General features: G+C 38.1%; 1 protein-coding gene across 5 annotated transcripts in view; it reads left to right on the plus strand.

Annotated features, from left to right (window-relative positions):
* The window catches only part of DOCK3 (dedicator of cytokinesis 3), a 529,377-nt gene that overhangs the window by 191,386 nt on the left and 316,412 nt on the right, over positions 1-21,579 (plus strand). For all 5 annotated transcript variants that reach the window (XM_043985259.1, XM_043985293.1, XM_043985275.1 and 2 more), the window contains exon 4: positions 452-507. In XM_043985259.1, coding sequence (XP_043841194.1) covers positions 452-507 — 56 coding nt within the window. The remainder of the gene's footprint in view (positions 1-451; positions 508-21,579) is intronic.

The raw sequence follows: 21,579 nt of genomic DNA on the forward strand, positions 1-21,579 counted from the left end.
TGCTTCTTTGCTTCATCCCTATCTTCTGTCTGGTAGCTTCATATTTTAACTAATTATTATTGCTAACTAGGTGCTAATCTTTATGATTCCTACACTACTGAGTATTTCCTGTATCCTCTAAATTTGAGTAGTCAAAGCCCATGTCTCCCCACTTTAGTTTATGTCTGATCTTAATTCTATGCCTGTAGGATGAAAGATCATAAAATCACAAAGTTGTTTCTACACCCTTCTATTGGAGATTGGAATACCTTGGGATGAAGATAATTTGCATGTTGAGTAGTATTTAATTTCCACACAGTATATAGATGATGTCCATATATTCCCTGTGCATTGCCTTATGAAGAGAAGCTTCTTTATATAGAAAGTTGGTTATTCAAGTGCTTATGTGTTTGGTTAAGATGAAGTGAAAACAACATACTTTTTTCTGATGTGAAACTTTTCTATTTTGCAGGGGATCTTTCCTGCAAACTATATTCATTTGAAAAAGGCAATTGTCAGCAACAGGGGGTAAGTAGTTTGTTTTTCTTAATTAATTATATTTATAGACCATAGTCAGAGGAGAGGGGTTTAGAGAGTGTGATTTCCCCTTTCTTTTCCTGAACTTGTTAATTGTATTTAAATGATGATGAAACAGAATAGGGGCATAAGGAAGATGGAGCTGGCCTCAGAGTTGTGCTCTTCCTCTGACACATACTGGTTTTGTGACCCTGGGAAAGTCACAAGCTCCAAGTGCCACCCCCACTCAGTGCTCTAAAGTGCATTGCCAAAGGGTTCCCTATGTCAATGAAATTAAAATACCAATCCCCAAATATGGATTTTAAATTGTACACACACGTTATGATTCTATAGTTTATGAAGCACTTTCCTTACAACTCACAGAGCACCCTGTATCTAGCCTTCCCTAAATTCAGTTTTCACATCCCGTTCAGTTATATACCCCAGCCATCTTCTTGACATCCTCTCTGCTGCCTTTCTGATGGTATATACCATCTCTTTTAGTTTCCTCTTGGTTCATATGGAGCAGTTTAATAGTAAGAGGAACCAAAAATATGTTTTACCTGAAGGAAAGGGGATACATCAACTATTAAAGGGTGTAGAATACTGCCACTCTTACAGAGAAACATTACTATATAAAAGGAGTAGAAAAATAATTTTGATGTAATTTGAAATATTTAGAATAGCTAAAGAAACATAGCTTTCAGATGGAATTCAAGCGGCTTTGCATCCAAAATTGCCCGTAGAATAAATATAAGGACACAAATCACCTTGTGAAACAATGCATCATGATGCCTTTCCTACATGTGAATAATTTGATGTTTTAAATAGGTGGAGAAAGTACTTTTATTTATTTAAAACTAGAGAAATATGAATGCAAAACTCAGTCTCAAGGACACCAAAGGAGCTGTAGAACCATATGGTGACTGTAGAACAGTGTATGTCAGCTCACTGGCATATTACTATTTAATGACTCAAGAGGGAGAAAAAACACATGGAAGTATTTAGCCATCAAGGGACAATTTTCAAGGGGCTGTTGATTTTGTTTGAGGAAATATTGGAAGTTGTTACATTTCTAAGTGAAAGGTGAGTGATTGAGAGTCAAAGGGCTCTCGTTTAAGCCTTTGACCATAGGGAGGTAGATGATAAAGGAACCTGAGAAGGAGAATGGAAAAGCCAGCAGGTCCCTGAAAAGCTGCTCTGTTGCAGTTATGGCAGCTAAAATCAGGCAGCTGACAGAAGGCTTAGCTAAGCCTGAGCAGAAGAGAGAGCTGATTTCATTGGCCAAGTGCTTTAGCGATGGTGATGTGCTAGGACAGTGATATGGTTTATCACTTAGGCACTTGCTTTAATAAAAGAGCATCTATGATATTATTTCTTTTGCAGTATTGTTAAGTAATTGGTTATTTTTAAGGTCTATAATTGTCACTATTGGGGCAGCTAGGTGGTGCAGTGGATAGAGCACCAGCCCTGGAGTCAGGAGTACCTGAATTCAAATCTGGCCTCAGACACTTAACACTTACTAGCTGTGTGACCCTGGGCAAGTCACTTAACCCCAATTGCCTCACCAAAAATAAAATTTAAAAATAAATGAAATTGTCACTATTGTGAAGTACTGGTTTTGTAAATATGTTTTAATGTGTGTGCATTATGAGCGGCTAGTTGTGCAAAAATAAGGCATATAGATGGAGATCTAAGAGTTAGAGTGGTGGGTAGAGAAAGTATTTCCCCTTAAAGGGGTTACTCCTATAACCTTATGAGATTTTTAGTATATTTTCATGGTGATGACCTGTCTCTGAGAACCCAGACCTGCGAGTTGGAATGAGTAAGCAACTCAGAGTGAATCAGTATTTACCTGGCTAAGTAAGAGGTGTGAGGCTCCTATTTTGTGGGAGTTGGTCATGCCTTTCCTGTTAGAAATATACTCCTTTCCATCCAATTTTTTCTGGGACAGTAATAAAATCAGTACTACCTTTGTTCCTGGAAATGATATGTCAGTTCACCACTCCAGTCACATTTCTTGTGATTTCCTAAATGCCCTTCATTGGCCACCAATTTCCCATATATGTTGTTTTTCCCTATTAGAATATAGGGAAATGTCTCAATTTTTATTTGTATCTACTGCATTTAACATAGTGCCAGGGACAAAGCATATGATTAATAAATGATTTTTGTTTATTTATTCAACTATTCTGGTAATATAAATGTTAGGTACTTTCCATAGTCATACGATTAATAAATGTTGAATTTAAAACTCCAAGTCAGGTCTCCCAGCTCCAAGTCTAGTGTTGTTTTTGTGGTTGTTGTTTTGCTAAACCACATTGTGACTATCTTTGTTTTTCTATGCAATAAGAAAATAACATGGATTATAGAAAACTTAGAGATACTTGAGGTTTTTTCCCAAAATTTATATTTCAATCAGTGTTTTGTTGTTGTTGAGTTGTTTCAGTCATGTCCAACTCTTTGTGATCTCATTTGGGATTTTCTTGGCAAAGATACTGGAGTGGTTTGCCATTTCTTTTTCTAGTTCCTTGGAAAGAGGAAACTGAGAAAAACAGGGTGAAGTGACTTGCCCAGGGTCACACAGCTAGTAAGTGTCTAAAGCTGAATTTGAACTCAGGTCTTCCTGATCCCAGGCCTAGTGCTTTGTCCACTGTGCCACCTTGCTGCCTGAATCAATGTTTTCAGTACTTAGTAAATACTTATTATTGATTAATTTTAAAAGAAGGCATCTTTCCTTTATTAGTTGAGACCCTCATCATTTTCTAGCATTACATACAAGTGAGACCTTTCTAATTTTGTTTAGTTTGCAGTCATTTGACACAAATGCTAAAAATAGATAATATAAAAACTGCTGGGAAAACTAGACAGCAATCTGACAGAAATTAGATTTAACCCAACATTTCATACCATGCCCCAAGAAGAGCTCCAAATGAATACATGACTTCAATATAAAAAGTCACATTCCAAACAGATTAAAGAAGCAAGGAAAAAGTTACCTTTCATACTGAGACTAGAGGAAGAGTTCATATGTAAACAAGCTATGATGGGGACAACACATGATAAAATATACATTTTTACTGTATAAATTTTTTGAAGTTTTTGCCAAAACAAGGGAAACAGATAAATGGGGAAAATCTTTGCAGAAAGTTTCTCTGATAATAATCTCATATCCAAGATGTACAAAGAACTTATTAAAATGTACAAAACTACATGATATATTCTCCAGAAATTATTCCCCAGTAAATAAATGATCAGAGGATATGAATAGGTAGTTTTCAAAGGAAGAAATTCGAACTAACAACCATTTAAAAAATATTTTAAATCACTGATAAAGGGAAATGCAAAGTAAAGCAACTTTAAGCTTCTACCTCATACCTATCAGACTAGAAAAGAAGAAAAAAGAGGAAAATGACCATTGTTTGAAGGGCTGTGAGAAAAAAGACACATTGATGCATTGTTGGTCGACCTGTGATTTGTTCTACCCATTCTGAAAAGTATTTTGGAACTATTCCTCCAAAGTTACTAAATTATACATACCTTTTGGCTCAGCTCTACCACTGCTAGGTTTTATATCACAAAGCAATCAAAGGAGGAAAAGGACCCATCTGTACAAAAATATTTATAGTTGCTCTTTTTTTACGGTAGCCAAAAATTGGAAACCAAAGGGCTGTCCTTTGGACAGTGATGGCCAAACAAATTATAGAATTATAGAATATGAGTATAATGGAATATTATTGTGCCATAAGAAATGACAAAATTGACATTTTCAGAAGAAACCAGGAAGACCTCTTATTCGTTGCCGTGAAATGAAGAGAACTGGGAGAACAATTTATACAGTGACAGCAACATTGTAAAGTAAAACAACTTTAAAAGACTTTAGAACTCTAATCAGTGCAATATGATATATGAATCCAGAAGACTGGTGATAACACATGCCACTAAGCTCCTGCTGGAGAAAAGATGACCATAAAATTCAGAGATACACATTTTTTGGCATTGTAGGAATTTTTTGCTGGACTATGCATGTTTATGATGAGGATTCTCTTTTTTTGTTTAATGGGGATAGTGGGAGAGAGAGATAATAAAGGCATATAAAAATAAATTAATTTTCAAAATTACACGTTATAATACAAATGTTAAACTACCAGATAATGTTCAACTAAAATTGCTTTTGGTGATAGTAGTAATGCTTATGACACATGCAGAAGTATTTTGTTTTATGAGTGATTCAACACCAGATTTAGTCTTTGGGAGTTTGTGCCTGTGGAGCTTTAAAAACATGATTGACAACAATCTGTCTTGGGTGTTTGAGGAACATAACTGTTAGACGCTGGGCTGGATGACCTCTTGAAATCTTTCCCAGTTGTCTAATTCTTTCAAATAAAATGAAATATTGCCCTTAAAAGCTACTGAAATTAGTTAGGGCAAAAAGTAGATTAAGCTTTGTTATTATGAAAAATAAAGCAATATCCATTTGTTCTCCACCCTTTAGGTTAGCATTAAAACTAAATAAGAGTGGAGGGGAGGAAAGGGAGGGAGGGAGGGAGAAAAATTTGGAACTCTAAATCTTATGAAAATGAATGTTGAAAACTACGTGTAACTGGAAAAAATAAAATAAATGTTTGTTGCTAAAAAAAAAAACAACTAAATAAGAGATATTGAAATAGTGACTTGGACAATTCAGGAACTTTGTTTTAGACTGTAATTATGCCTTCCAGGAAACTAATAATTATCATCCTCACAGGTGGAGAAGGAATCAGCTAAGAGAGTAGTAACCTTAACCTTTCGATAGAAAGAAAAAACTTCCTGGAATATAATAATAGAATATTTCACAGGGAAAAGAAAACAAGTGTGCATGTATCCTGTAGCTAGTTTGATGAGAAATGGGGGCCTGGGGCACTTAGAATATTGTAGCCAAGTGTACAAAAGTACTGTCTGTACACTAACAATACTGTATTGTAGCAGAGATATTTGTAGCACTTTTATAGGCCCCAGGCTCGTTCTTTTTTTTTAGTGAGGCAATTGGGGTTAAGTGACTTGCCCAGGGTCACACAGCTAGTAAGTGTTAAGTATCTGAGGCTGGATTTGAACTCAGGTACTCCTGAATCCAAGGGTGCTCTATCCACTGCGCCACCTAGCCGCCCCCCCCCCCCCCCAGGCTCATTCTTACAAGTGATACTCACACCTGTGGTTTACATCCCCAGAGAATGGCTTCTCTTCTAATTAGAATTCTAGGACCTTAGCGACATTTTTCCAATATTGCCATCCTTGAGAACCCATTCAGTGTATCCCCTCCCAACATCAGTCATCCAGTCATCTCTTCCATATAATTTAACCAGCAATTAGTATCCAGTATTATTTTGACTAATTGATCTCCCAATATCATTGAAATTTACTGAAAAAATACAGCAAGCACCAAAATACAAAAACATTCCCTCTACACATCAGTCCCTGGGGACAGTGGGCTTAAATTTAGAGCACATGCTACAAAATATTCCTCCCACAGATTCACTTTGTGGTGTAGAATAACTGATAGACTACTTTCTAATGGATTACTTGCAGGGCAGCCATGTTTATTCATTGCTGGATTGGGTCAAGGAGACCAGTCTTCAGGACTGGCTCCTCCCTAGTCCATTCTTTCTTATATACTCATTTATCTAAAACCAGGGAAATCACATATACGTGAGATAGAAAAATAGCAGTGCCATGCATACATGGTTTCATGGTGGTCTGAATTAGGAGATAAGGCTGTTGTCAGCATTATCTAACACATCTCTCTTCTCTCAGAGACTTACATCTCTTCCTTGCTTGCCACCATGAAGAGAAAGTAGTTGAATTTCCTCATTGGAGTTTTTTCTGTTCACACTCAGTTTTGGCTCAACAGCAAATTAAAAGGCTTTTTATCACCATCAGTAAATGGAGAGGAATATCTATGCATGTGCTAATGTAGAGCACAGGCTTACAAATTCATTATAGTGCCACCAAGTTTTTCTTTGTTTCTTTTTGTTTTTGTTTTTTGGTCTTAACAAATATTTGTTTTCTTTTTTTCCAGTTACATGTAAGGGTAGTTTTCAACATTCATTTTCATAAGATTTAGAGTTCCAAATTTTTCTCCCTCCCCCCCTTCCCTCCCCCCTCCACAAGACAGCAACCAATCTGATATGGGTTATATATGTACAATCCACAAGTGCTCTTTTTATCAGTTCTTTCTATGGGAGTGGATGGTGTGAGAAAACCCATTTAAAAATTTCTGGGACTCAGTGTTGGAGAAGTATCAAAGGTCTTTATTTATATGTTCCAGCGAATGTGCCAGCTCCCTAATGGAAATGGCCGTGAGCATGGGACTTGGGAGCACTTTTTTCTCAACTGGCAGGCCCCTCCCTTCTTCCTCAGTTACAATTTCTAGCCAAGACACTGGCGCCAAAGGGTAGCCAATTGGAATGCAGTATAGTCAAAGGGGCAGCCCTCTAAACTCCTCCCTTCTTCCTCAGAGGTGAGGCAGGAACAGCCCTCTAAACTCCTCCCCCACTTGACCAGCCCTGGGTCTGTCTCATCATGTGATCCTGATTGCTGGGGAGTTGGGGAGTGGGGGGGGGGGAGGGAGACGGAGGAGGAAAAGAGCCATTAGTAAACACCCTTTTCCCAGCTGAAATTCACCTCCCAGACATTAATTGTTCCCTAGACAACTTCAATCAGCTTTTGAAGGAGGCTCATATTTTCACACAGAAAGTATGCTTCATCATTAGTCCCTTAGGATTGTCTTAGATCATTATATTGTGGAGAGTACTTAAGTCATTCACAATTGCTCATTGAACAATACTACTGTCACTATGTACAATGTCCTCCCAGTTCTGCTCACTTCACTATACATCAGTTCATATGAGTATTTTCAGGTTTTTCTGGGATCATCCTGTTTCTCATTTCCTATAGCACAATACCATTCCACTACAATCATATACCACTGCTTCTTCAGTCATTCTTCAATTGATGGACATTCCCTTGATTCTCAATTCTTAGCCACCACAAAGAGTTGCTATATTTTTTGTACAATTTTCCTCCTTTTCTCTTTTTCATGATTACTATTGTTAACTGTTTCCTTCCATCCTATTCCCTTCCCCATACTATTTAGTCTATTATCTATCTTCTTTCACCCTATGCCTTCTCAAAAGGCTGTCCCCTCCCCAAATCTACCCTTCCTTCCTTTTGGCCCTCTCTCTTTAACCCTTTCCCCTCCTATTTTCCTACAGGGTTAGAGAGATTACTCCACCCAATTGAGTGTGTATGTTATTCCCTCCTTGAGCCAATTCTGATGAGATTGAGGTCTTTGATCCAAATCTGATAAGTGTTAGGCTCATTTATTGCCCAGATTAAATAGATTACTCCACCAAATTGGGTGTATGTTAATCCCTGTTTGAGCCAACTCTGATGAGATTAAGGTCTTTGAGCCTATTCTGATGAGTATAAAGTGCATTTACTGCAATGCTCCTCCCCCATCTCTTCCACCACCCCATAAACCTTTTCCTGTTTCTTTCATGTGGGATTTCACCCCATGCTACCTCTGCCCTTCCCCCTCCTCCAATGCATTCCTCTCACCCCTCAGTTTTACCCTAAAGATGTCATCATGGGGCAGCTAGGTGACACAGTAGACAAAGCATCCACCCTGGACCCAGTGGGACCCCAAGCAAAATCCAGCCTAAGATACAAGACAGTCACCCACTGCTTTACCCCAGGTATGTCACACAACTCCAATTTTTTATGGTTCTCTAGGGTCTTGTATTTGAAATTAAAATTTTCCATTCGGTTCAGGTCTTTTCATCATAAATACCTGAAAGTCCTCGTTTTCATTGAAGTCCCATTTTTCCCTCTGAAAGATTATAATCAGTTTTGCTGGAAAAGTGATTCTTGGTTGTAATCCCAATTCCTTTGCCCTCTGTAATATCATATTCCATACCGTCTGATACTTTAATGTAGAAGCTGCTAGATCTTATGCTATCCTGACTGGAGCTCCACAGTACTTGAATTATTTCTTTTTGACCTGGGAGCTCTGAAATTTGGCTAAAATATTCCTTGGAGTTTTCCTTTTGGGATTTCTTTCTGGATTGATTAGTGGATTCTTTTAATTTCTATTTTACCTTCTGCTTCTAGAATATCAGGGCAGTTTTCCCTGACAATTTCTTGGAAAATGATTTCCTTGGAAGCTCTTTCCTTGATCATGGTTTTCAGGTAGACCAATAATTTTCAAATTATCTCTCCTGGACCTATTTTCCAGGTCAGCAGGTTTTTCCAGAAGATATTTCACATTGCCCTCTATTTTTTTTTTATTCATTTACATTTACTTTATTGTGTCTTGGTTTCTCATAAAGTCACTAGCTTCCATTTGTTCAATCCTAATTCTTAGGCAATTGTTTTCATCAGAGAGTTTTTGTACCTCCCTTTCCCTTCGGCCAATTTGGTTTTTCAAGCTGTTGACTTTTTTCTCATGTCTTTCCTGCATCACCCTCATTTCTCTTTCCATTTTTTCCTCTACCTCTCTAAGTTTATCTTCAAAGTCCTTTTTGAGCACCTCTATGGCCTGAGAACAATTCATTGTTTTCTTGGAAGCTTTGGATATAGGGGCCTTGACATTGACATCTTCCTCTGAGGGTTCACCTCGATCTTCCTTGTCACTGGAGAAACTTTCTATGGTCCTCACCTTTTTCTGTCTGTTCATCTTGCCTTTCTTTTACTTGCCTTTTAGCTCCTTAAAGTGGGGCACTGTTTCCAGACTGCAGTATCCCAAGCTTCAGAAGTCCCAGGTGGTATGATTTAAGGAGAATCAGGTTCTTCACTTGCCTTGCCTGTTCCCTGGTCTGTAGATGACCCCCAGACCCACTTGCTAATCAACCAGATTTTTGTGTTGTGGTTGTCAGCTCTGATGAGCCTGTGCCCCTCCCCGACCTGGGCCACTGCTACTCAAGCCTACCTCCTGGTTCCCAGCAGGGGTGAAAAACCCAAGTTCTGCCTCAGCACCCGCATAGATCCCTGTAGTCTCCCCCCTGCCAAGGGCTCAGCCCTCTCACCAGACTGAGCTTAGTTTCAGATGATACTGGTACTTCAGCTGATTCAGAGGCTGTGGAGGTCTCCTTCTCTGGTGAGGCCTTCCTGGGACTCGATCTATGTCAGGGTGACTGTGGGTTTGGGCTCCACTCATTTCTCAGCAGAGCAGCTCCCTCCTTCTGACCTTTCAAGCCATCATCTCAGCACATTCTTCTGTGAATTTTGATGCTCCAGGAATTGTCCTATGGAATTATTTGGACGTTTTTTTGGATCAATTGTGTTGTGAGTTTGAGCACTCACTCACCACCAAGTTTTAAAACAAAGAACACTGTGTTGTAAATGCATGAGCCATTATAACACTGTAGTTCTTTTCCAATGTCATTGTACATGCTGAATTATTTCCATTATGAGCTTTTCATCACAGATATCTTCCCTTCACCCCTTTTCCATCTTTTTTTGCCAACAGAAACTGTCTCTCACTCTCTAAAAATTCTGCCTCTGGCTAGAGGGCAAGATCCAAGGATAATAGTAATCCTCTCATTCCCCCACACACCCTGCATTTTTGAAAAAATCACCTAGGAGACTTAATATTCCTTATAACCTACTATCATTCCTGGATACTCCTTTTGCCTCCTTTGCACTACAACCTTTTAAAATCCTTTTAACTTTTCACAATCAATTTAAACCACCCAGTTCAGAACTATATTGCTGTAATTTACCAAGCTCAAGCTTTCTTTTCTTCTCAAGGAGTACAGTACTTATCTCAAATTCTTCCTTTCCACCCCACCTTCATTCTTATACTTGGGGACCTCAATATACACAATGATACTCCTTTGAATTAGGGTCACCAGTCTTTTATCTCCCATGACCTACAATTTCAGTCTATTTCATCTACTCACAGGGATGTCACTGTCACCTAAAACTAGCCCCCACCCCTATCTTGAACTCTGAAATTCCCTTATCAAATTTTAATATTATAATTTTCCATCTCCTTCTATTGCTTGGTCTCCATAGGATCATCGATTTAGAGTTGGAAAGATCTTTAGAGAGCATCCAGTCCAAACTCCTGATTTTACTGTTGAATAATTGAGGCTCAGAGAGTTTATATAACTTGTCTAAAGTCACCTACATGGTAAATATCAGAGAAGGGATATAAACCCATGTCCTATATTTCCAATCCAGCATTCTTTCAATTCTACCAAATTGTACCAATTTGTCCTCAGTGCAACCTCCAATTTCTCTGTCCTGTCCATCAAACCTCATCTGGCCTATTTCCCCTCTTAAGTTTTGACCTCATGGTAAAACATTTTTAACAACACACTCCTCCACACTTAAATGCCTTGCCCTCTTGTCTTTCTGTCATTCATGTTGCTGGTTTGAACTCAAGGTTACCTCATGATCAGTTTTCTCTTTTTCTGTTCCTGGCTTGCTGAACAAATCAGAAGGAGGTTATAGAGTCGTGCTAAGTGTTTTGCCACAGATTTGCATTATATAACACTGAGCCCTCATAAATGTAAAATAATCCATTTCTTCTTCCTTGGTTGAGCATCCTAGTCCCTGAAGTGGCTGTTCCAAAGTTTTTATTTGTCCTCAAGTCCCCTAAACATAACCCCTTCTATTATTTCATATGACCTTTCCTCTTACTTTATCAAAAACTTTTAGGTCATCTGCCATGACTCCCCCTATGTCTCCTACTCTTATACTTCAAAAATCTCTCTTTTTTTATTCCAGGCACAGAGAAAGAAGACCAATCCCTCTATTTCTACCCTCAACATCATCCTTGCTTCTCTCTTAAGGAGATTTTCCCATAAAATATTTAATCTCTCTTATCTTCAGTCTCTCTGTGTCTATTGACTCCCTTCCCACTACCTGTAGGCATTCTGTTTCTTTCATTTAAAAAACAACCACTTTCAATTATGCACCCCCACCCCCACAAGCTTCTCAAACCACTCTATATTTCTTCCTCCTTTCACTGCCAAATACAAAATCATCTACACTCACAGGCTCCAGAGAACCTCAATACCCAATCACTTCTCAATCCCTTGAAATCTGACTTGCAACCTCTACCAACCAACTGAAATTGCTCTCTGAAAGATTACTAAGTATTTTTTAATTACTAAATCTGATGACCTTTTCCCAGTCCTCATTCTAAGTGACCTGTCTGCTGCTTTTCATGCTATTAACCACTCCTCATTCAGGATACTATCTTCTCTGTTATCTACCCCTTATCTCTCTCTTGACCTCTAGATCTGTATACTTAACTAAATACCTCCTCCTAGAAGCCCCATGAGCATCTCAAACTCAACATGGCCAGAGCAGAATTGATTTTCTTTTATAACTCAGTCCTCCTCTACACTTCCATATTTCTATTGAAGGCACACCATCACCCACCTAAGTAATCTTTGATGCTTCCATTTTAATACCAGTTGGCAAATGCCATCTATTCTACTTACATAGCATCTCTCATATTCATTCCCCTCTCTCTACCCACATGTATATACTGCCACTACTCTAGTACAGGTTCTCACCCTTTCTGACATGTGGTATTATGATAACCTCCTAATCTTTGCCCTGGCTTCCGCTTTCTCCTTCTCTGATTCTTTTTTCCACATCACTTTTACAATAATCCTCCTACAATGACTAGGTCATTTTTCTGCTCGGTGGCTTCCTATTGCCAGTAGAATAAGATTTACATCAATAGTTTAGCATTTAAGCCTTCCCACCACCTGACTCCAAACCATCTTTCTAGACTTATTTAAGGTTATTCCCCTTTACAAACTACAAGATTGGGGAAGTGACAAGGAGAAGGCTGCTGGAGCAGAATGGAAGATCAAGAAGGTAGATAAAAAATAACTAAGGAATGACCAACTAGCTTCAGTATTTTGCTTCTATAAAAGAAGACATCTGGGGCTGAGCCAAGATGGCAGAGGAAAGGCAGTGAGTTCTGGAATTCATGACACGACCACTCTAAAACACATGCAAATAATGCCATAGGACAATGGCTGGAGCAACAAAACCCACAGAAGAATGTGCTGAAATCAACTTCTAACCAAGAACGACTTGGAAGGCCAGAAGGAGGGAGCTGCTCTGCTGAGAAAGGAGTGGAGCCCAAACCCACAGTCACCCTGACACAGATACAGTCCCAGGAAGGCCTCACCAGAGAAGGAGACCTCCACAGCCTCTGAATCAGCTGAAGTGCCAGTATCATCTGAAACTAAGCTCAGTCTGGTGAGAGGGCTGAGCCCTTGGCAGGGGGGAGACTACAGGGATCTATGCGGGTGCTGAGGCAGAACTTGGGTTTTTCACCCCTGCTGGGAACCAGGAGGTAGGCTTGAGTAGCAGTGGCCCAGGTCGGGGAGGGGCACAGGCTCATCAGAGCTGACAACCACAACACAAAAATCTGGTTGATTAGCAAGTGGGTCTGGGGGTCATCTACAGACCAGGGAACAGGCAAGGCAAGTGAAGAACTGATCCTCCTTAAATCATACCACCTGGGACTTCTGAAGCTTGGGATACTGCAGCCTGGAAACAGTACCCCACTTTAAGGAGCTAAAAGGCAAGTAAAAGAAAGGCAAGATGAGCAGAAAGAAAAAGCTGAGGACCATAGAAAGTTTCTCCAGTGACAAGGAAGATCGAGGTGAACCCTCAGAGGAAGATGTCAATGTCAAGGCCCCTATATCCAAAGCTTCCAAGAAAACAATGAATTGTTCTCAGGCCATAGAGGTGCTCAAAAAGGACTTTGAAGATAAACTTAGAGAGGTAGAGGAAAAAATGGAAAGAGAAATGAGGGTGATGCAGGAAAGACATGAGAAAAAAGTCAACAGCTTGAAAAACCAAATTGGCCGAAGGGAAAGGGAGGTACAAAAACTCTCTGATGAAAACAATTGCCTAAGAATTAGGATTGAACAAATGGAAGCTAGTGACTTTATGAGAAACCAAGACACAATAAAGTAAATCCAAATGAATGAAAAAATAGAGGGCAATGTGAAATATCTTCTGAAAAAACCTGCTGACCTGGAAAATAGGTCCAGGAGAGATAATTTGAAAATTATTAGTGTAGGGACCAATTTAATTGGGGACTTTTAGCTAGGTGGCTTGCTGCAATATTGGGGCAAGGAAGGAGACTGACAGCCTCCCTCAAGACAGAACAGGATTTATTTAATGAGAATGAACTTTAAAAAACACAAACAGTATCAGTAGGATTGAAGGAAAGGAAATAAAATGGGGAAAGGAAAATAATACAACCTGAATCACACCACCACCCAGGAATCAACTGAGAACACACAGCAATGTCCTGTTGCCTTCCAGCTTCCAGCTAGAATGGTGAAAAATCTCCCTTCTTCCCAGCAGATCCCAGGCTGACGACACACAGCCCTAAACCAATTGGCTGGCCGCTCTGACAGTCACATTGCTGCCCTTACTGGGCTTCCAGTCATTATAATTTTGCCAGGCCCATGCAGGCATAGGTGAGTGGTGATGACGTGAGGTACCAGCACCATGGTGATGGCTACAACCAGTGGGTGGAGCACCGTGCCATGCATTGGCAAAGGCACTGTGTCTGAGCTCTAGGCCAGTGTGTGCACTTGGGTTTTTTTAATTCTAGCCAAAAGACGGGGTCATAAAAACCTCAAATAACAATTCTTTACATTGGTCTATCTGAAAACCATTATCAAGGAAAGAGCTTAGACATCATCTTCCAAGAAATTGTCAGGGAAAATTGCCGTGATATTCTAGAATCAGAAGGTAAAATAGAAGTTGAAAGAATCCACTGATCACCTCCAGAAAGAGATCCCAAATGGAAAACTCCTAGGAATATTATAGCCAAATTCCAGAGCTCTCAGGTCAAGGAGAAAATATTACAAGCTGCCAAAAAGAAAGAATTCAAGTACTGTGGAGCCCCTGTCAGGATAGCACAAGATCTAGCAGCTTCTACATTAAAGTACCAGAGGGCATGGAATGTGATATTCCAGAGGGCAAAGGAATTGGGATTACAACCAAGAATCACCTACCCAGCAAAACTCATCATAATCTTTCAGAGGAAATAATGGAATTTTAAGGAAAAAGAGGACCTTCAGGTATTTGTGATGAAAAGATCTGAACTGAATGGAAAATTTGACTTTCAAATACAAGACCCCAGAGAACCATAAAATAATTGGAGTTGGGAACATACCTGAGGTCTTGCAGTGGGTGACTTGTGTCTGAGGCTGGGTTTTGACTGAGACCCCCCTGGGTCCAGGGTGGATGCTTTGTCCACTGTGTCACCTAGCTGCCCCATGATGCCATCTTTAGGGTAAAATTGAGGGGGAAGGGCAGACGTAGCATAAGGTGAAATCCTGCATGAAAAAAACAAGGAAAGGACTTATGGAGTGGTGGAAGAGATGGGGGAGGAGCAGGGCAGGAAATGAATTTTACACTCACCAGAAAAGGCTCAAAAACCTTAAACTCATCAGGGTTACCTCAAGGAGGGATTAACACACACAACCAATTGGGTGGAGTAATCTATTTAATGTGGGCAGCAAAAGAGCCTAACACTTATCAGAATTGGCTCAAGGAGGGAATAACATATGCACTCAATTGGGTGGAGTAATCTCTCTAACCCTGCAGGAAAATAGATGGGGAAAGGGATAAAGAGAGAGGGCCAAAAGAAGGAAGGACAGATTGGGGGAGGGGACGGACAGATTGGGGGAGGGGACAGACAGAAGGAAATCCCTTTTGAAGAGGGATAGGATGAAAGAAGATAGATAATAGAATAAATATCATGCATGAGGAAGGGAATAGGATGGAAGGGAAACAGTTAACAATAGTAATCATGAAAAAGAGAAAAGGGGGGAAAGTGTACAAAAAATATTTAAATCAACTCTTTGTGGTGGCTAAGAATTGAGAATCAAGGGAATGTCCATCAATTGAGGAATCACAGAAGAAGCAGTGATATTTGATTGTAGTGGAATGGTATTGTGCTATAGGAAATGACAAACAGGATGATCCCAGAAAAACCTTGAAAGACTCATGTGAACTGATATATAGTGAAGTAAGCAGAACTGAGAGGACATTGTCCATAGTGACAGTAGTATTGCTCATTGAGCAACTGTGAATGACTTAACTACTCTCAGCAATACAATGATCCAAGACAATCCCAAGGGACTGATGTTCAAGCTTACTATCCACTCCCATAGAAAGAATTGATAAAAAGAGCACTTGTAGATTGTACATATATAACCTAGTTGCTGTCTTGTGGAGGGGGGAAGAAAGGGAGGGAGAGAGAAAAATTTGGAACGCTAAATCTTATGAAAATGAATGTTCAAAACTACCCTTACATGTAACTGGAAAAAATAAAATAAATGTTTGTTACAAACTACAAGATCGACTGCTGGCCATTTCCTCAAACTTGACCATTCATTTTCTGCTTCTGTGGATCCTTCTCATCTCTCATTTTCAGAAACCTTCTCTTCCTTCAGCACTTAACTCAAATGGCACAACCTTTGTGGAGCTTTCTTTGATTCCCCCCAGGTGTCTCCTCAAAATACCGTATATTTCTTTATCTGTGTATATTTGACTATCCCCCTGGAAAATATAGTTCTTAGAGAATTTTTAACTTTGTATCTTCCTCCTCAGTACATTGAATTGCACATAGTAGATACTTAACAAATTTTAAAAAGTGACAAAAATGTCCACTTTCTTCCATATTCCCTTCTGACCTCTTTACATCTATATGTTTAATAAATCATGTTTTGGTGCCCCCCCCATAGTTGTCATTTTATGCATTACTTCACATGCCATTTAATTTTTCTTTGCGTTCTTTATAAATGACAAATATGATAAGGCCATATTTAATCATATGCAAGACTGTATTCATCTGTAACCCACGCATTGGACACAAGTTTGTTTTCAACCTATTATTGTTACAAATAAAACTACTGGTAATATTTTGGGGGTCATGAAGAGTTGGAAATGATAGAAATAACTGAACAACAACAATAGTATTCTTAGGGCCATAATAATAAATAATATGAATAGCTGACATTTTTAGTTCTGGAATTAGGATTACTGAGTCAAAGGAAATGAACGTGTTACAATGCATACCTCTTGCTTTATATTGCTATATTTCTCTCCAAAAAGAAACAAATAGCTCAGCCAGCAGCTCAATAGCATGCTGTTTTCTTGGCAGGTTAAATGGTTTAATTTTGTCATCTTAGCTATCTTTATTCACTTCATAGGTAAAAGGTGTTTCAGATTTCTATTCATTTAAATTCTTCTGATTACCGAAGATCTAACAAAGTTCTTATGTTATTCTCATTCAAAAGCTAGAGGGATGTGGCTGAGATGATGATATAATCTGGGAGATTTTGAACTTGTTACCAGACACAGAGTAATAAACAGTGATTCTTTACCAGTTTGGAAGGAGTGCCACAAAGTCCTGTGCTTGGCCCTATGCTATTTAACATTTTTATGAGTGACTTTGATAAAGACTTAGATGATGTACTTAACAAATTTGTAGGCTACACAGAATGGAACTAACACATTGCATGGCAGAGGCAGGTTTCAAAAGCATCTGTTCACTGGAAGACACAAAGGTCATAGACCCTTTTGAAGGCATCCCTAGACCTATACAGAGACATCTGGACAGTGATATGTGCCAACTCTTGCTAAGATTATTGCAACAGCCTTCTAATTGCATTCTCATCTTCTAGTCTTGCTCCTCTCTAATCAATTCTTCACATAGTTCCCAAAATAATTTTCCTAAAGTACAAATCTGAACATGTCCCTCTTCTGCTGAAGAACCTTCAGGTTCCCTATTGTTTCTAGATAGAATTCAGTCTCTTCACTTGGTACTTGAAATCCTTTATGACACATTTCCAGCCTATGTTTACATAATATGTTTACATTCACCAGATGCACAGTTCTGGGTCACAGATCCAAGGCAGACTGATGAGGAAACCTGGATCTGGGGATGGCATTCCCAGGTAGGGAGGTCCTGAGCAGTGTATCATGAAAGGAGCAGATTCACAAGCCAGGAATAACCACGGCAGGAATCCCAGATCCAAGAGGACCTTACAGTTCTTCAGTGAACCACTAGAACTTCCAAACTGGTTGATAGTGGCTGAGTCCAATTACAATCTACTGTTGCTCAGATACAAAACCATGTCTGGAGCTTGCAGTACTCAAACTAGAGGAGCAGCAACCAGTTGTTTAATTGTCAATGTTAACATTTGCTAGAATCAGAAAAGAAGTGGCTTATTATATTTACTCATAATTTTCCATCTTTTGCAAGATACTTTCTAAAAAGAATGGAAACAGGCATAAGATTTATTACAGCATCTGAATTCTGCTTTGTTGCTAATGTTGGCAACTTTCATTCCATATTTGAGAAGGCCCAGTGTTATTTATTAAATAAAGATGATCTGCCCAAAGTTATGGAGAAATTACTGGTAGAGTTAACTAGAATCTAGCTCTTCCAAAACTTCCTCCTTCCTTCATTGCTTTCCAAGATGAGAAATATTTTTTTAAACAGTGGAACTACACTGGAATATTCCTGTACAAAAATGCCTAAGTGTGTATATGAAAGAATAATAGGAAGAATGAAGAACGTAGCAAGGGAAATAAATACATTAATAATTTTCCAAAGTGGATACTATGTTTTTAGACCTACATAAAGATTACGAACAAAAATATTTGCATTTTAAATATTCACATTTTTAACAAAATTCATATTTTTAAATATTTACAAATATTTGTATTTGTATTTGTATATTTAAGGTAAATTAAAACCTCAAGTGAACTTCATTAGAAAACCAAGCATTGATCCTTCAACACATCCTATAGGCTCCTACATGCACTAGAAAATTATAATTACATTGAAATGTTCAAAAGCACAGAGATCATGTATATGGTTAAAATAACAAAGATTGTGGGATTACGCATTATTTGACTATTGCCCTATCCCCTTCAAGTTCTTGAATGCTTAACCAAAGGAGCACCATTTTTGACTGGCCTACTAATCTAGGAAGTCTATAAGTATCAAGCCCTATAAGAGGGACTATATTTAATTCCTGCAAGAACCAACCTTGCTATGTTCAGGATTGATCACAAAGTAAAAAATTTCTACAGCAACTCATGAAAGAGCCTGGTAAGGCATACATGAGTTATGATCCTCATCACAAGAGGGTATATCTATAGAATCACACATTCTTGAAGAATTGAAATTAGGGTATTTTTTTTGGGGGGGAGTTGGGTTTTTTGGTGAGGCATTTGGGGTTAAGTGAGTTGCCTAGAGGCACATAGCTAGTAAGTGTCAAATGTCTGAGGTCAAATTTGAACTCCTGACTCCAGAGCAGGTGCTCTAGCCTTTGCACCACCTAGTTGCCCCAAATTGAAATTAGTATTAAAAGACTTTAGAATGCTCATCAATGAAGTATCTATTCCTGATGTGAGAATTGATGATGAGGGGGCAGCTAGATGGTGCAATGGTTAAAGCGCTGGCCCTGGGTTCAGGAGTACCTGAGTTCAAATCCGGCCTCAGACACTTGACACTTACTAGCTGTGTGACCCTGGGCAAGTCACTTAACCCCCATTGCCCCGCCAAAAAACCCAAAAAACCAACCAAACGAACAAACAAAGAATTGATGATGAAACATGCTTCCATGCTCCCAACACCTCTTATTTAGATTATTGTGACATCTTCCTAATTGCATTCTCAGCTTTCAGTCTTGCTCCTCTCCAATCAATTCTTCAAATAGTTCCCAAAATAATCTTCATAAAGTACAAGTCTGAACATATCCTTCTCCTGCTAAAGAACCTTCAGGACCTTCCTATTGTCTCCAGGATAGAATTCAGTCTCTTCGGCTTGGTATTTGAAATTCTCTACATTTACATACTTATTTCACATAATTCCCTTCCTCCTGCTTTACATTTCTGAAAACCTGGCTGAAAATAGTTCCCAAAACTTAACATTCCACCCTCTAAAGTCTGTCTTTGCACAGCCGGACCCCTCCTTCATGGAATGCCTTCCCTGCTTCTCACTTCTTAGAATCCCTTGTACTTAGTAGGTGCTTAATTAAGGCATCAGGCCCTTTTCATAAGAGCTAAAAATGTTTCAGTAATTTAACATGGAAAAGTATTTTCACAAACAAAATTAGGAAAAGTAGGATAAGAAAGAAATTTGTCAACTGGGAAAAATATTGTATAAACTACCTCTGGTAAGAATGTATATGTATGTATGTATGTATGTATTTGGAACTAACACAAATATTTAAGACCAAGAACCATTCCCCAATGGATAATTGGTCAAAAGAAAAGAACAAATAGTTCTGAAAAGAAAAATGACAAACTACTAACAACTATACGAAAGGTTGTTCAAGGTAATTAATTTGATAATACAAATCAAAACATACCTGAGCTTCAAACTCATACCCAGTAACTAACAAGTATGACAGAAATAAAAATAGTGTTGGAGGAGTTATAAAAAAGATAGGCACACTAATACACTATTAGTAGAGCTGTGATTTTGTTTAACCATTCTGGAAAACAATTTAGAATTATGTTAAGTAAATGATTAAAATACCCATATGGTTTGTCTAGAGACAGAAGACTTATACTCCAAAGTAGTTAAAGACAGACAAAAAGGGAAATTCAATTTTAAATTACTACAAAATACAAAAAAAAAAAAAGTCTGCATGGGAGTTTATTTACCAAGATATAATAAGAACTATATAAACACAACTACAAACAACTCTTTATAGAAATACAGATCTAAATGATTTTTTAAATATTAATTGCTTATGGATAGAATAAGGCAATATAATAAAAATGACAATACTACCTAAATTAATTTATTTATTCAATGTTGTAATAATCAAGCTACCAAAGGATTACTTTATAGAACTAGAAAAAATAACAATGAAATGACTATGAAAGAAAACTGGTCAAGAATCTCAAGAAAAATAATGAAAAAACCCCCACAAAAACCTGAGAGTCAAAAGGGCCTACAACTACTAGATCTCCAACTAGAATACAGAGCATTAATTCTCAAAGCAATTTGGTATTAGTTTAAAAATAGTTTGATCAGTAGAATAGATTAGGTATATAACATAAAGAAAGTAATCTGCTAGCCTGAAACATGAAGACCCTGGCTAATGGTCTCACTCTTTGATAAAAAGTCACTGGGAAATTTGAACAGTAGTATGGAAGAAATTAGATTTAGACTAATATATCATACTTTATTCTAAGATAAACTCTAAATGGATAAGTGACCTAAATATAAAGATTTTATCACAAATAAATTAGAGAAATGTGTTAAAAATATCTATCATATATATGGATAAAGGAAAAGTTCATGACCAAACAAGGGAAAACCAGGATCACAGAAGATGAAAATGAATATTTTTTATTCCATAAATTAATTAAATTGTTAATTAATTTTAAATGTACACAAGCAAATCCCATAGAGCTAAGATTAAAAGGGAAATAATCAACTGGGAAAATGCCTTTGCAATAAGTTTCTCTGCTGCAGATTTAATTTTCAAGATATATAAAGAACCAATCCAAATCTATAAGAAAAAGAGCAATTCCCCAGCTTATGATACACGGGTGTGAACAAACAGTTCTCAACGGAAGCAGCTCAGGCTATCTATGACTATATGGGGAAAAAAATGCTACAAATTAGAACTTAAAGAAATGCAAAATAAAGCAATTCTGAGGTTCTACTTTATATTCATTAGAGTGACAAAGATGACAAAAAATGAAAATACATGTGGAAGGGACTGTGGGAAAATGGACACATTGTTAATATAATTGTTTGGGTATAACCATTCCTTAAAGCAATTTAGAATTATACACAAAAAGTTACTAAAGAGCATATACCCTTTGACCAAGCTAAACTATTACTAAGCCTGTCCCCAAAAGAGGTCAAAAAAGAGAAAATGACCCTTTGTGTATGCAAAAATATTTATTACACCTCTGGTTAAAAAAAAAAAACCTACACATTTAGGAGATGCATATCAGTTGGGGAATGGCAATAAAAATTAAAGTTTTTGAAGGCTTTTATAAAGT

Source organism: Dromiciops gliroides, chromosome 1 (genome assembly GCF_019393635.1).
Source record: "Dromiciops gliroides isolate mDroGli1 chromosome 1, mDroGli1.pri, whole genome shotgun sequence".
Classification (NCBI taxonomy): domain Eukaryota; kingdom Metazoa; phylum Chordata; class Mammalia; order Microbiotheria; family Microbiotheriidae; genus Dromiciops; species Dromiciops gliroides.